General features: G+C 55.1%; 1 protein-coding gene across 1 annotated transcript in view; it reads left to right on the forward strand.

Annotated features, from left to right (window-relative positions):
- Positions 1 to 16,002, forward strand: part of MUC3A (mucin 3A, cell surface associated) — a 45,793-nt gene that overhangs the window by 26,241 nt on the left and 3,550 nt on the right. Inside the window, exons 14-20 of the mRNA XM_058285883.2 lie at positions 1,724 to 10,447; positions 11,215 to 11,316; positions 11,747 to 11,874; positions 12,179 to 12,243; positions 14,458 to 14,609; positions 14,875 to 14,949; positions 15,063 to 15,225. Of these exons, the coding sequence (XP_058141866.2) occupies positions 1,724 to 10,447; positions 11,215 to 11,316; positions 11,747 to 11,874; positions 12,179 to 12,243; positions 14,458 to 14,609; positions 14,875 to 14,949; positions 15,063 to 15,225 (9,409 nt within the window). The remainder of the gene's footprint in view (positions 1 to 1,723; positions 10,448 to 11,214; positions 11,317 to 11,746; positions 11,875 to 12,178; positions 12,244 to 14,457; positions 14,610 to 14,874; positions 14,950 to 15,062; positions 15,226 to 16,002) is intronic.

A 16,002-nucleotide genomic window follows, 5' to 3' on the forward strand; every position in this document is an offset into this window, starting at 1 on the left:
CTGGGCCTCTGCGGCTCGCTCATCGCACTGGGGGTGCGTGAGCCCCAGCGAGGGCTGGGGCTGCTTTGTCTTTGGCCCCGGTGGTCAAAACCGCCGTGCAGTGATTGCTTGTCCAGTGGAGGCGGGAACAAGCAGTTGGGAGAGCTGGGAAGTGGTCTTGGCGGTGGGTGCGCGAGAGGCTTAAGGGTGAGACACAGAGGGGCTCCCCGTGGGGAGTGGGCCAGGCGTCCTCAGAGGCCAGGAGGCAGGGGGAAGGAGGAGCCAGGAAGGCGGCCTGACAGAGGCAGTGGGGCTGAGATCCTACCTCCAGGCCTGGCCTTGCCCTGAGCCTGCCACCTGACACCTTGGGTAGACCAGAAGGCTCACACTCTCTCCTTGACCTCTCAGTGCCCACTGCTCTGGGGTACCCTGACCTCCACCCTTTGAGGCCTCCTGAGCTCAGCCCCTCCACTTCCCCGTGCTAAGATTGACAAAATCTGCTTTATAGGCAAGAGGATTGGGCAAAAGCAAACCTGACGATGACTCAAACAAAAACGAAAAAATCTCGACTGGCCATCTTTTAAGACATTTTTCATACATTTAGAATTCCAGAAATCTTAGGCACCTTGGACGTGCACTGCATTTGTCAACAATGTTCCCCTAAAGTCCGGTGGTCTGCACAGCCAGAGATCCAGAACTGTTGAAGGCGATGGCTTACTTTAATTGTCCACCCCCCGCCCTGGCCTCTCTCTGTGACCATTCTGTCTCTTTTCAGGACCTTGTGAAAATGGGGGCGTCTGGGAGGGTGGAGGGTGCTTCTGCCCTGAGGGCCTCGAGGGCCCCCTCTGCCAGGGGCAGAGGTTGGTGTCCCTGAGAGGTGAGAAGAGCTGCAGCTCCAGGGCGTCTTAGGGGAGAGGAGGGTCAGGGGCACTGTGGACAAGTGGCTCCAAGCCCTGCCTCTTAAGGAAGTTCCCAGTGCACCACCCTCTAGAGTCCCTAACACGTCCTAGGTTAATGGCACGTCACCATCAATCTTCTTTCCATACATGATCTTACTCACTTCACAGGCGAAGTGAAGAGGGCCCAGGGGTTATATTCCCATTTTACAGTTAGGACAACGGAGTCCCACACACTTGCAGAGAAGGCAGAGAGGATCAAAGACAGAATAGGTTCTCCAGTCCCAGGGTCCCAAGCCTTCTCACCACTGGACAATGGTAGCCCCCTGAGTGGGCTGAGGGGCCCTGGGTGGAGGAGGAGCCCACCTGGGCAGGTTGTGAGGGCACAGCACGGCCAGTGGGAGTGCTAGTACTTCAGGTAGGGTGGCTGGCCCTTGTGAGAAGGTTTCTGGAGAGAGGGGACATGGAAGGAATTCTCCATGCTAATGAGTGACCACCTTAGAGCTCCCTGTCCCCTCTGGGGTCAGCGTGAACCACTTAGTTGAAGGCTAAGCCAAGTGATGTGAAATGAGTGAAGGGACTAAGAATCACAGCGCACTAGGGGCAAAAGGAACCAGTGAAGGTGCATTTGTACATCGGTGGGGCCTGCGGGAGTGGCAGCAGGCAACAGAAGGCACCTTGTATGTAGATGTGGCGCCACACAGCCATCTCAGATTTCTCAAGAGCATAGCCATGAGTCTGACAATTCAAGTCATATATGGCAGTGCCTTGCCCTCTAGACAAAACGTTATAACTCCCAGAGAAGTGACAAATATCTATACACTTTTGTGATCTCTCCAAATCTACAGGAACCAAAACATATGGATCGACTAGTTCTACAGCAAGTTCTGGTGAACCCACTACCACTTCAGGAGGTTCTAGCCATGGGACCACATCTGCTTCTCAAGGATCCACTTTCTATACCACCAGTTCAGGGGTTTCCACATCAAGTTTTGACAATACTTCCCACATGAGCAAGGAGAGCTCCTCCTTAGGATTCTTGGAAGAATCCAGCACCACCGTGGTCTCCGGGCAAACAGCCACGCCGCTCACAGGGGAGCCCACTGTCCACACCACTGTTTCTGGTTTGAGTGACTCAGCAGTTTCCTCTGAGGCCTCTGACACCACAGGCACGGAGAGTTCTGCAGCCACTTCCAGCCCTGCAGAGGCAGCTACCAGTCCGGCTGACCCAGGACAGACTGCCGCCACCCTCACCCAGAAGTCCACGGGTCACAGCACCCTCACTGATTACTCACCACCCACAGATTCAGCTTCAACCTCCCACACCAAAGGGGATGGAAGTCCTGCACCCACATCAAGTCCTGGGACATCCTTTCCTACTTCTGGTGGTGATGGGGAATCAGCCACATCTGACACTGCGGAACCTCCCGTGTCTATCACACTCTCAGATCCATCCTATCCTACTCTTGCCGCTGACACCACCCGTACTGCCAACAATGCAAATCCTACATCCCCATTTGGTCCTGGTGAACTAACTGCCACTCCTCGCGTCTCAGGACAAACAGTCACGGCTTTCACAGAAGAGATGACTCTCTATGCCAACATTTCTGATTTGTCCACACTCACCGTTTCCTCTGGCACCTCCTATACCAGCGACGATGGAAGTGCTGTGTCCTCTTCAAGCCTTCACCTGCTCCCTTCCACCCCTGCTGTGTCAGGACAGACAACTGACTCCATCACTGAGGGATCTGCTGTTGCCACAGACAGTCCCGAGTCTTCTGAATCTACAGCTAATTCGGGTACCACCATTACCCAAGAGGCCGAATTTTCTACTCCCACGTCAAGTCCTGGTGACTCCTTTGCCACCTCACATGGTGATGGAGAAAAGACCATGTCTTCTTCTCATGGATCCACCTTCTATCCAAGCACCTCTGAGGTTTCCATGACAACATTACCCACTGACTCTTATGGCACAGGCAGTGCAAGTCCTGCCTCCCCAGTAATCCCCACTGAAGGATCCAGCACCACTGTGGTCTCTGGGCAAACAGCCACGCCGCTCACAGGGGAGCCCACTGTCCACACCACTGTTTCTGGTTTGAGTGACTCAGCAGTTTCCTCTGAGGCCTCTGACACCACAGGCACGGAGAGTTCTGCAGCCACTTCCAGCCCTGCAGAGGCAGCTACCAGTCCGGCTGACCCAGGACAGACTGCCACCACCCTCACCCAGAAGTCCACGGGTCACAGCACCCTCACTGATTACTCACCACCCACAGACTCAGCTTCAACCTCCCACACCAAAGGGGATGGAAGTCCTGCACCCACATCAAGTCCTGGGACATCCTTTCCTACTTCTGGTGGTGATGGGGAATCAGCCACATCTGACACTGCGGAACCTCCCGTGTCTATCACACTCTCAGATCCATCCTATCCTACTCTTGCCGCTGACACCACCCGTACTGCCAACAATGCAAATCCTACATCCCCATTTGGTCCTGGTGAACTAACTGCCACTCCTCGCGTCTCAGGACAAACAGTCACGGCTTTCACAGAAGAGATGACTCTCTATGCCAACGTTTCTGATTTGTCCACACTCACCGTTTCCTCTGGCACCTCCTATACCAGCGACGATGGAAGTGCTGTGTCCTCTTCAAGCTCTGACGTGCTCCCCTCCATCCCTGCTGTGTCAGGACAGACAACCGACTCCATCACTGGGGGAGCTGATGTCTCCACAGACAGTCCCGAGTCTTCTGAATCTACAGTAAACTCGGGTAGCACCGTTACCCAAGAGGCCGAATTTTCTACTCCCACGTCAAGTCCTGGAGACTCCTTTGCCACCTCACATGGTGATGGAGAAAAGACCACGTCTTCTTCTCATGGATCCAACTTCTATCCAAGCACCTCTGAGGTTTCCAGGACAACATTAGCCACTGAATCTTATGGCACAGGCACTGCAAGTCCTGCCTCCCCAGTAATCCCCACTGAAGGATCCAGCACCACCGTGGTCTCTGGGCAAACAGCCACGCCGCTCACAGGGGAGCCCACTGTCCACACCACTGCTTCTGGTTTGAGTACCTCAGCAGTTTCCTCTGAGGTCTCTGACACCACAGGCACGGAGAGTTCTGCAGTCACTTCCAGCCCTGCGGAGGCAGCTACCAGCCCGGCTGACCCAGGACAGACTGCCACCACCCTCACCCAGAAGTCCACGGGTCACAGCACCCTCACTGATTACTCACCACCAATAGACTCAGCTCCAACCTCCCACACCAAAGGGAATGGAAGTCCTGCACCCACATCAAGTCCTGGGACATCCTTTCCTACTTCTGGTGGTGATGGGGAATCAGCCACATCTGACACTGTGGAATCTCCCGAGTCCACCACCCTCTCAGATCCATCCTATCCTACTCTTGCCCCTGACACCACCCGTACTGCCAACAATGCAAGTCCTGCATCCCCATCTGGTCCTGGTGAATTAGCTACCTCTCCCCTGGTCTCAGGACAAACAGTCATGGCTTTCACAGAAGAGACGACTCTCTATGCCAACGTTTCTGATTTGTCCACACTTACTGTTTCCTCTGGCACCTCCTATACCAGCGCTGAGGGAAGTACTGTGTCCTCTTCAAGCCCTGGCCTGCTTTCCTCCACCCCTGCTGTGTCAGGACAGACAACTGACACCATCACTGAAGGATCTGCTGTCTCCACAGGCAGCCCTGATTCATCTGAATCTACAATGCGCTCTGCCATGACCGTCACCAAAGAGGATGGCACATCTGGTCCTACATCATCACAGTTGGGTGAATTTTCTCGTTCTACGTCAAGTCCTGGTGACTCCTTCCCCACCTCCCATGGTGAGGGAGAAAAGACCACATCTGTTTCTCAAGGGCTCACTTTCTACGCCACCACGCCAGAGGTTTCCACACCAACGTATTCTATCAATTCTTCCTATAGCACAGACAGCGCAAGTCCTGCTTCTCCATCAGCAACCAAGAAGGGGTCCACAGTCACTGTTGGCTCTGAGCAAACAGCCGTGACTCTCACAGGGGAGCCCACTGTCTCCACCACCATTTTGGATTCATCTTACTCAACAGTTTCTTCTGAGGCCTCTGACACCACAGGCACGGAGAGTTCTGCAGCTGCATCCAGCCCTGCAGAGGCATCTACCAGCCTGGCTGACTCAGGACAGACTGCCCCTACCCTCACCCAGAAGTCTATGGGTCACAGTACCCTCTTTGATTCCTCACAACCCACAGACTCAGCTCCAACCTCCCACACCAAAGGGGATGGAAGTCCTGCACCCACATCAAGTCCTGGGACATCCTTTCCTACTTCTGGTGGTGATGGGGAATCAGCCACATCTGACACTGCGGAATCTCCCGAGTCCACCACCCTCTCAGATCCATCCTATCCTACTCTTGCCGCTGACACCACCCGTACTGCCAACAATGCAAGTCCTGCATCCCCATCTGGTCCTGGTGAACTAACTGCCACTCCTCGCATCTCAGGACAAACAGTCACAGCTTTTACAGAAGAGATGACTCTCTATGCCAACATTTCTGATTTGTCCACACTCACCGTTTCCTCTGGCACCTCCTATACCAGCGCTGAGGGAAGTGCTGTGTCCTCTTCAAGCTCTGACCTGCTCCCCTCCACCCCTGCTGTGTCAGGACAGACAACAACCACCATCACTGAGGGATCTGCTGTTGCCACAGACAGTCCCGATTCTTCTGAATCTACAGTTAACTCAGGTAGCACTGTTACCCAAGAGGCCGAATTTTCTACTCTCACATCAAGCCCTGTTGACTCTTTTGCCACCTCACGTAGTGAAGGAGAAAAGACCATGTCTTCTTCTCATGGATCTACCTTCTATCCAAGCGCCTCTGAGATTTCCACAACAACATTAGCCACTGACTCTTATGGCACAGGCAGTGCAAGTCCTGCCTCCCCAGTAATCCCCACTGAAGGATCCAGCACCACCGTGGTCTCTGGGCAAACAGCCACGCCGCTCACAGGGGAGCCCACTGTCCACACCACTGCTTCTGGTTTGAGTGACTCAGCAGTTTCCTCTGAGGCCTCTGACACCACAGGCACGGAGAGTTCTGCAGTCACTTCTAGTCCTGCGGAGGCATCCACCAACAAGGCTGACTCGGGACAGACTGCCACCACCCTCACCCAGAAGTCCACGGGTCACAGCACCCTCACTGATTACTCACCACCTACAGACTCAGTTTCAACCTCCCACACCAAAGGGGATGGAAGTCCTGCACCCACATCAAGTCCTGGGACATCCTTTCCTACTTCTGGTGGTGATGGGGAATCAGCCACATCTGACACTGTGGAATCTCCCGAGTCCACCACCCTCTCAGATCCATCCTATCCTACTCTTGCCGCTGACACCACCCGTACTGCCAACAATGCAAGTCCTGCATCCCCATCTGGTCCTGGTGAATTAACTGCCACTCCTCGCGTCTCAGGACAAACAGTCATGGCTTTCACAGACGAGATGACTCTCTATGCCAACGTTTCTAATTTTTCCACACTCACTGTTTCCTCTGGCACCTCCTATACCAGCGCTGAGGGAAGTGCTGTGTCCTCTTCAAGCTCTGACCTGCTCCCTTCCACCCTTGCTGTGTCAGGAGAGACAACCGACTCCATCACTGGGGGTTCTGCTGTTGCCACAGACAGTCCTGAATCTTCCAAACCTACAGTTAACTCGGGTACCACCATTACCCAAGAGGCCGAATTTTCTACTCCCACGTCAAGTCCTGGTGATTCCTTTGCCACCTCACGTGGTGGTGGAGAAAATACCACGTCTTCTTCTCATGGATCCAGCTTCCATCCAAGCGCCTCTGAGGTTTCCAGGACAACATTAGCCACTGAATCTTATGGCACAGGCAGTGCAAGTCCTGCCTCCCCAGTAATCCCCACTGAAGGATCCAGCACCACCGTGGTCTCTGGGCAAACAGCCACGCCGCTCACAGGGGAGCCCACTGTCCACACCACTGCTTCTGGTTTGAGTGACTCAGCAGTTTCCTCTGAGGCCTCTGACACCACAGGCACGGAGAGTTCTGCAGTCACTTCTAGTCCTGCGGAGGCATCCACCAACAAGGCTGACTCAGGACAGACTGCCACCACCCTCACCCAGAAGTCCACGGGTCACAGCACCCTCACTGATTACTCACCACCTACAGACTCAGTTTCAACCTCCCACACCAAAGGGGATGGAAGTCCTGCACCCACATCAAGTCCTGGGACATCCTTTCCTACTTCTGGTGGTGATGGGGAATCAGCCACATCTGACACTGTGGAATCTCCCGAGTCCACCACCCTCTCAGATCCATCCTATCCTACTCTTGCCGCTGACACCACCCGTACTGCCAACAATGCAAGTCCTGCATCCCCATCTGGTCCTGGTGAACTAACTGCCACTCCTCGCATCTCAGGACAAACAGTCACAGCTTTCACAGACGAGATGACTCTCTATGCCAACGTTTCTAATTTTTCCACACTCACTGTTTCCTCTGGCACCTCCTATACCAGCGCTGAGGGAAGTGCTGTGTCCTCTTCAAGCTCTGACCTGCTCCCTTCCACCCTTGCTGTGTCAGGACAGACAACCGACACCATCACTGGGGGATCTGCTGTTGCCACAGACAGTCCTGAATCTTCCAAACCTACAGTTAACTCAGGTACCACCATTACCCAAGAGGCCGAATTTTCTACTCCCACGTCAAGTCCTGGTGATTCCTTTGCCACCTCACGTGGTGACGGAGAAAAGACCACGTCTTCTTCTCATGGATCCAGCTTCTATCCAAGCGCCTCTGAGGTTTCCAGGACAACATTAGCCACTGAATCTTATGGCACAGGCAGTGCAAGTCCTGCCTCCCCAGTAATCCCCACTGAAGGATCCAGCACCACCGTGGTCTCTGGGCAAACAGCCACGCCGCTCACTGGGGAGCCCACTGTCCACACCACTGCTTCTGGTTTGAGTGGCTCAACAGTTTCCTCTGAGGCCTCTGCCACCACAGGCACGGAAAGTTCTGCAGCCACTTCCAGCCCTGTAGAGGCAGCTACCAGCCCGGCTGACTCAGGACAGACTGCCGCCACCCTCACCCAGAAGTCCACGGGTCACAGCACCCTCTTTGATTCCTCACAACCCACAGACTGTGCTGCAACTCCCCACACCAAAGGGAAGGAAAGTTCTGCACCCACATTGACTCTCAGTGAATCCGTTCCCACTTCCAGTGACTATAAGGAATCGTCCACATCTGACCCTCTGGAATCTCCCATGTCCACCACCCTCTCAACTCCATCATATCCGACAGTTTCCCCTGACATCACCCGTACTGTTGACCACGCAAGTCCTTCTTCACCATCTAGCCTTGGTGAATTAACTTCCCCCCTGGTTTCTGGACAAACAGCCACCATCTTTACAAAAGAGACAACTCTCTTTGCAAACACTTCTGATCTTTTCACCTCTACTGTTGTCTCTGGCACTGCCTATACCAGCGATGATGGAAGAGCTGCCTCCCCTTCAAGCCCTGACCTGCTCTCTTCCATCCCTGTGGTATCAGGACAGACAACCGACACCATCACTGAGGGATCCACTCTTGCCACAGTCAGCCCTGATTCATCCGAACTTACGGTTGCCTCAGACACAGCGTCTTCCAAAGAATTTGAATTTTCTCATCCCACATCAGGTCCTGGTGACTCCTTTACCACTTCTGGTGGTGAGGGAGAAAAGACCACATCTACTCCTCAAGAATCCACGTTCTACACCACCACCTCCAAGGTTTCCACAGCCACATTCAGCTCTGATTCTTCCCACAGCACAGGCAGTGTAAGCCCTGTTTTCCCTTCAGGACCCACTGAAGGTTCCGCCTTCACTGTTGGCTCTGAACAAATGGCCGTGACTCTCACAGGGGAGCCCACTGTCTCCACCTCCATTTTGGATTTGTCTTACTCAACAGTTTCCTCTGAGGCCTCTGACACCACAGGCACGGAGAGTTCCGCGGCTGCATCCAGCCCTGCAGAGGCAGCTACCAGCCCGGCTGACTCAGGACAGACTGCCACCACCCTCACCCAGAAATCCATGGGTCATAGCACCCTCGCTGATTCCTCACAACTGACAGACTCAGCTCCAACTCCCCACACCAAAGGGAAGGAAAGTCCTGCACCCACATCGACTCTCAGTGAAACAGTTCCCACTTCCGGTGGTTATAAAGAATCATCCACATCTGGCACTCTGGAATCTCCCGTGTCCACCACCCTCTCAGCTCCATCATATCCTACAGTTTCCTCTGACACCACCCGTACTGCTGACCATGCAAGTCCTTTCTCCCCATCTAGTCTTGATGAATTAACTTCCACCCCTGTTTCTGGACAAACAGCCACAATTTTTACAAAGGAGACAACTCTCCATGCAAACATTTCTGATTTGTCTACACCAACCATTTTCTCTGACACCTACCAAACCAGCAATGATCTAAGTACCATAGACCTTCTCAGCCCAGGCCAGCTCTCCTCCACCGCTGCTGTGTCAGGACAGACAACTACTATTTCTCAATTGTCCAATCCAGCAATTTCAACTGAGCCTCCCTTTACCGCAGACAATGAGGTTATAGGTTCTGCTTCTACATCAACACCAGACCTGTCATCTCCCACTACTGTCACCTCTGGACAAATGGTCACATCCTTTCTTGAAGAATCCACTGTCTACACAACTATATCTGACTCGTCTCTCCTTACAGGCCCAACTGACACCTCTTCCACTACTTTTAATGCAAGTCCTGTTTCCACATCAGGCTCTGGTGAATCTTTCCCCACCTTCTTGGTTTCTGAGCAAACAGCTACAATTTCTACAGAAGAGCTAAGTGTCTACACCACCATTTCTAATTTGTCCAAATCAACAGTTTCCGTCGACACTGCCCAGACCACTCACAGCAGTGGTCCTGCATCCCCGCCAAATTCTGGCCTCTTGCCCTCCACCACTGCCACAACTGTCAGCGAGGGGTCCGGTGTCTTCGCAACCACCAACTACCTCTCCTACCCAACTGATTCACCTAGTGCTCCCTTTGCCACCGAAACTCTTAGTCCATTGCCTTCATCAAGCCCCACTCATTCCTCTTCCTCTACAGCCATCTCTGGACAAATGTCCACCACCTTGGGGGAGGATTCCAGTCTCCTCCTCACCTCCGGGGACACTGCCAAGCTCACAATTCCTGCTTTCACTCCCTCTGCCACAGATGGTCCTAGTTCTGCACCCCTGTCAATTCTTGTGTCATCCTCTACATCAGGAACCACCTCTGAACAAACAACCCACCCCCTCAGTGAAGGATCTACATTCTTCCGGACTGACCCAGGTTCATCCAGCACAATGCCATCCAACAGCACAGTGTCTGATGTTCCTTCTTTGGTCTCACCTACCCCTGGGTCCTCCTCCGGGCCAGTCTCTAACTCTTCTTCAGCCATTACAAACTCTCCTCCTCTGTCCACTGGGCTCAGTACCACATCGACTCTCCGTCCCCCAGTCACTAGCACCCTTACAACTATGACGATGGCCCCCTTTACAGGTCTCACAGGTAAGTCTCTTTGTTTTTATTTCTCTCCCCTTTCCTCTCCCCCTCCCCCCAGTTGTCTGCTCTCTTGTATCCATTCGCTTTGTGTTCTTCTGTGTCTGCTTATATTTTTGTCAGCGGCACTGGGAATCTGTGTCTCTTTTTGTTGTGTCATCTGCTGAGAAAGATCTCCGAGTGTGCACAGTGCCACTCCTGGGCAGGCTGCACTTTTCTTGTGCGGGGCGGCTCTCCCTATGGGGCGCAGTCCCTGCCTGTGGGGTTCCCCTACACAGGGGACACCCCTGCGTGGCAGGTAACTCCTTGCGGATGCTCTATCAGTTGAGCCAAATCTGCTTCCTGTAAGTCTCTTTGTATGTCCCACGATGGCCTTTTCCCTTTCCCTCTTCCCTCAGCAGCCAATCTACCCTGACCTCTTTGGGGCCTTCTAGTTCCACCCATCTGGTTCTCTCTCGTCACCAATGCACATCTTCCCTGACGATGGAAGTGTTTTTGGATGTGCAGGGCTCCTTTTTCTTTGCTTCTCTTGTAGCTCTTGCATCTGTAGTCATGGTTTTCTCTCTCCATGTCTTCCTTCCCTCATTCTACCCCCTCCTTTCCCCACTCTCTGCTGGGGGTTGGGGTAGAGGCGCAGGGCCTCCCTTTCTGTCTGATCATCTGGTCCCATGCCCCCTCTCCGTGCAATTGCCTGAGTGATGGGACCCAGAACAGGAGCTGGTGCCTGCGTGCCTCGGGCTTGCATGGTGACCGCTGTGAATTCTGCCTCTCCCCAGGGCCGTGCCAGAACGGGGGCACCTGGAATGGAAGGCAGTGTGTCTGCGAACAAGGCTTCTTTGGTTCCTATTGCCAGTCCCTCTTGGACTCCTTCTTCATAGGTAATGACCTTCCCCAGGCCCCTTAACCACTTAAACTAAAACCAAGACCGCAGGGCATGTGGGGATCACCCCCCCAGCCCCTTGTTTGGCAGGGAGAGGAGCTGGTGTGGCCTTTGTCCCAGGCCACGCTGCATTTAGAACATGACTTCCACCTCCATGTTCAGGGACCCTTTCACTGGCTCACCTGCCCCTCTCGTTGGGAATCGCTATCCCAGCCCTTTCGGGGGCCCTTTACTTGGCTTTCCCCTTGGTACCAGCTCCTCGTGTCACCCAGGGACAAGGGGCAGAAGTCTCAGTGATGCCCGCCTGCCTCTTGAGTTCCCAGCCTCCCCCCTGCCCACTTCCTCTGCCTCCACGAGACCCGCAGGCAGGCGGTGAACCGGGCACTGGGCGGCTGCCATCTCACGCATAACGTGGCCTCTTCCCACAGATATCCCGGAAAAAGTCAACGCCTCCTTAGAGGTGACAGTGAAAGTGACGAACAGGATTTTCACAAAAGACTTGCGAAACACATCCTCCCAGGCCTACAGGAATTTCACGGAACTATTCAAAGAGCAGGTAAGAGCAGAGCAGGTCCAGATCCCCCACGAGGAGGTGGACGGCAGAGGGGGTGCAGGGGCTCCTCCCAACGTGCTCATCTGAGTTTCCCAGCTCAAGGGGCCCCTGATTCTGCCCGAGTCCTGAGCCACGATGCCAGGAGGCCCCCCACGCCGCCACGTCCTGAGCAGAGGGAGCGTCCCTTCCTTCTTTCCTAGCGGCTAATACAGGGGTTTTGTGGAAGGGACCCAGGACTCTGTTCCTGAAACAGAGAACAGGGGCCCGCCCTGCAAGAGGAAATAGCCCAGCGCCTCGTTTCTTTCAGATGGATAGAGTCTACAGGACCGGAGACCTTCCCCAGTACAGAGGCGTGCGCATCAGGAACCTGCTGTGAGTATGGGGGGAGGCGGATTGCGCTGCTGGGGAAGGGCCCCCCTCCGGGTCCTGGCTCTCTTGCCTCCCTTGAGCACGACTGGTGAGAGTATCAGTGCCGGGCTGAGTCAGAGGGGCTCCCACTCCTAGGCTACACCCCTGGGTCCTGAGGCCGTTTGCTCTTTCATTCATTCAACAAACAGTTTTTGACAGCCTGCCCTGAGCCAGGCCTGGGGACAACACAGACAGGCTGGCCTTAGGGTAAGGAACTCACAGGGTGCGAGGGGAGAGGGCCCTAAGGTGGGCACGGTGGGGTGGAGAGAATTCTTCCTGGAAGAAGGGACAGCTAAGCTGAAGCTTGAAGAGCGAGGGGTAAGCCAGGGAGAGGGAAGGGAGGGGACAAGGGTTATAGGCGAGGGAAGAGCATGACCAAGAGGTCGGTGCTGAGGGGGGGGGGGGGCCAGATTCCAGGAGCCTGAAGGTGTTCAGAAGGTCCCGGGGGAGGGGAGGTTGGAGGGACCACCGCGGCAAGGTGCTGAGGCTTAGAGCGCCAGCACTTTCAGCCCACGAGCCTGCGATCCGATTGGCACTGCAGACACATGGGTCGGGAGGGGTGTAAATGGGAGATGACTAGGGGCCTTTCCCTGTCCCCTGGTGGGGGGTTAGAGAGGCGACGGTGCAGAAGGAAAGGGTAAAAGAGCTTTAGGAGGCAGGACCGAAGGGTCCTGGGATCTAGTAGACTTGCAGGGAGAGGGGGAGCTGTATTAGTCAGCCAAAGGGGTGCTGATGCAAACTACCAGAGATCGGTTGGGTTTTATAAAGGGTTTTTATTTGGGGTAGAAGCTTACACAAAGCATAAGTTACTTCCTTCACCAAAGCCTTTTGCCTTGTGTTGGAGCAAGATGGCTGCTGACGTCTGCCAGGGTTCAGGCTTCCTGGGGTCCTCTCTTCCCGGGGCTCATTTCTCTCCAGGTTCAGCCCCTCTGTTTTCTCCACAAGGTCAGCTGTAGTCCTATCAGGTGACTGGCTCTGTCTGTCCCCCCAGGGCTTCTGCCATGTCTAAGGAGCCTTCTCTGTTCCTCTGTGTTCTTTTCCTGTGTGTTCCATTCCCAGGCTTCAGCTCAAAACTCCAGCGTCAAAACTCCGACTCTGTCCTTTGTCATGTCTTTTGCCTGTGAGGCCCCACCCACCCAGGGGCCGGGACTCAACACGCTACTGATGTGGCCTAATCAAAGTCCTAATGTAATTTAATCATGCCCAGGTACAGCCCAGTTTACAGCATAATCCAGTTTCTATTTTTGGAATTTTCATAACTATATCAAACTGCTACAGGGACATAGCATGACACCCAGATTTCTGGGCTGCCGAGGGGGTGGGGCACCCTTTGCTGAGATAAGGACCATCGGGAGCAGAAGGGCTGGGAGAGGAGAAGGGGAGTGTGGTGTGGGCTGCGTCAGCCACGTGGCGGGGTTGAGCTACGGAGACCGGGGCACTGGCAACGTGACTCAAAGGGTGTGCAGCGGGGTCACAGGCTTCGGCTCCCTGCACGGAGGGCAGTGGAAGCCCCAGGAGCGGATGAGATGGCCTGGGGAGGGTCTCCCAGGAAAGGGGCGAGGGGAGCACCAGCATTTCAGGGCTGGCAGGGAAAGCAGAGTCCCCAAAAGAGAGGGGCAAAAAGCAGACTTAAAGGTGGGAAGGGAACTGGGTGTCGTGTCCCGGGAGCCAGGGGGAGAGAAATCCTGAGAAGGACATGTGCTTTCAGCTAAAAGGTCCCGTAGCTCAGTGCCCCCTACCCACACCCAGTGCCATTAGGTCCCTCTCCATTTGGGCTCAGGATGTGTTTGGCTCGAGTCCTCCTGAGTGCTGCTCCTGCTCCTTTTTCGCCATGACCGAGACTGGCTCGGCCAGCTAAAAAGAAGCTTCTGGGTTGGAATCTACATTTCTAAAGTGACCCCATTTCTCTTCGTTTTAAAAAAGCTTGCTTGTTTGAAGTTTTAAATCTAGCCCGGGAGCCTCTATTTTCAGTAGCTGAGCTCACCCACTGGCACTGGCCCAGACCACCCGTGTCTTGGGTCTGAGGTCGCTGGGCTCGAGGGAAGAGTCTCCGATCTTTGCTCCCTTTGGGTCACCTGGCTGGTTTGTCTTCCATTGTCCCTCTTCCCACCTGGGCCCCACTTGCTGGGAGGGCGGGCGACGCGGGGACACTGATGAGGCCACCACTTCTGGTTCCAGCAATGGCAGCGTGGTGGTGGAACACGACGTGCTCCTGGAGGCGAACTACACTCCAGAGTACAAGGAGGTGTTTGCCGACCTCGCCAAGATCGTCAAGGTCAAGATCTTCGCTGAAACCAAAAGGCTACCCACCACTTCTGACAAGTGCCAAAGTAGGCCCCCCCGCCCCAGCCCCTGGACAGTGGGGGGAAAGGAGGGAGGGAGCCCTTAGAGAGGCCTTGCCACAGGAGCCAGGGTGACCCCCAGCCTCGCGGGGCACCCCCCCGGCCCCTCCCCGGCCCGGGTCTCCTGATGGGAGCCTGTTCACAGGCCTGGTCGTGGCCCAAGGGCACAGGATAGAAGAAAGGGGGGGTTGGCTACACCCGGAGAGACTGAGGGCCGCCCTTCTGGTTTGCTCTTTCCCACTGCCCTCTGCAGACTCCTCAGTCCTGTGCTACAGTGAGGAGGAGCCCACAGTGAACCAGAGCGCCCAGCTGAGCTTTGACCCCCAGGGTAAGCAGCCGCGGGCGGTGGGGGCCCGGTGGGCGCGGAGGCGGGCAGAGTGTGTGCGGTGCAGTGTGGGGCTTCGGGGTGCTCCAACCAGCGGATGCTCGTTCACCCCCCAGAGCAATGCACCAGCAAGGCCGCAAAGGAGTTCGCCCACCTCTACTACCTGGATGAGCTGGAAGGGAAGCTGGCCTGCGTGACCAAATGCACCAAGGGGACAAAGACACAGCTGACCTGCCACGAGGGCATGTGCCAGCTGCATCGCAGCGGTCCCCGCTGCCTGTGAGTGTCCACCCCCTGAGCCCGGCGCCCACCCCTTCTTGGTGGGGGTGGTGGGAGGGTGGGCAGAGCTTTGAAGGCGCCCCTCCTGCTCGTCTCTCCCCACACCTGTCCAGGTATCCTCTGCTCAGGTGCACCCCTCTTTCCTCTCCCCGTTTCTCCCGTGGCCCTACCTCCAGCCCCTGGAGTCGGGGGTAGAGTAGGCACAGCTTCCTGGACATGCACAGCCCAGCGCTGAGCAAGCTCCTTCCTGGGAAACTTTTTTTTTTTTAAAGATTTATTTTTTATTTATTCCTCTCTCCTTCCCCCAGCCCAGCCCCAGTTGTCTACTCTGTGTCCATTTGCTGCATGTTCTTCTGTGTCCACTTGTATTCTTGTCAGTGGCACCAGGAATCTGTGTCTCTTTTTGTTGCGTCATCTTGCTGCATCAGCTCTCCTGGGCAGATTGCACTCTTTTTGCACAGGGCGTCTCTCCTTACAGGGCGCACTCCTACGCGGGGGACACCCCTGAGTGGCAGGGCACTCCTTGCGCGCATCAGCACTGCGCGTGGGCCAGCTCACCACATGGGTCAAGGAGGCCCGGGGTTTGAACCCTGGACCTCCCACGTGGTAGACGGACGCTCTATCCGTTGAGCCAAATCCACTTCCCCCTCGGGAAACTTGGAGTTATCAGTTTCCAGAACGGGTTCCCTGTGCTTCAGTCATTTCATTTTCCCTGTGGGAGGCTGGGTGGGTGCAGTGCCAATGGCCCGGCCCCCAGCTTGCGGGTGCCGCCCCCCA

The sequence above is a fragment of the Dasypus novemcinctus genome, chromosome 23 (assembly GCF_030445035.2).
Source record: "Dasypus novemcinctus isolate mDasNov1 chromosome 23, mDasNov1.1.hap2, whole genome shotgun sequence".
Classification (NCBI taxonomy): Eukaryota; Metazoa; Chordata; class Mammalia; order Cingulata; family Dasypodidae; genus Dasypus; species Dasypus novemcinctus.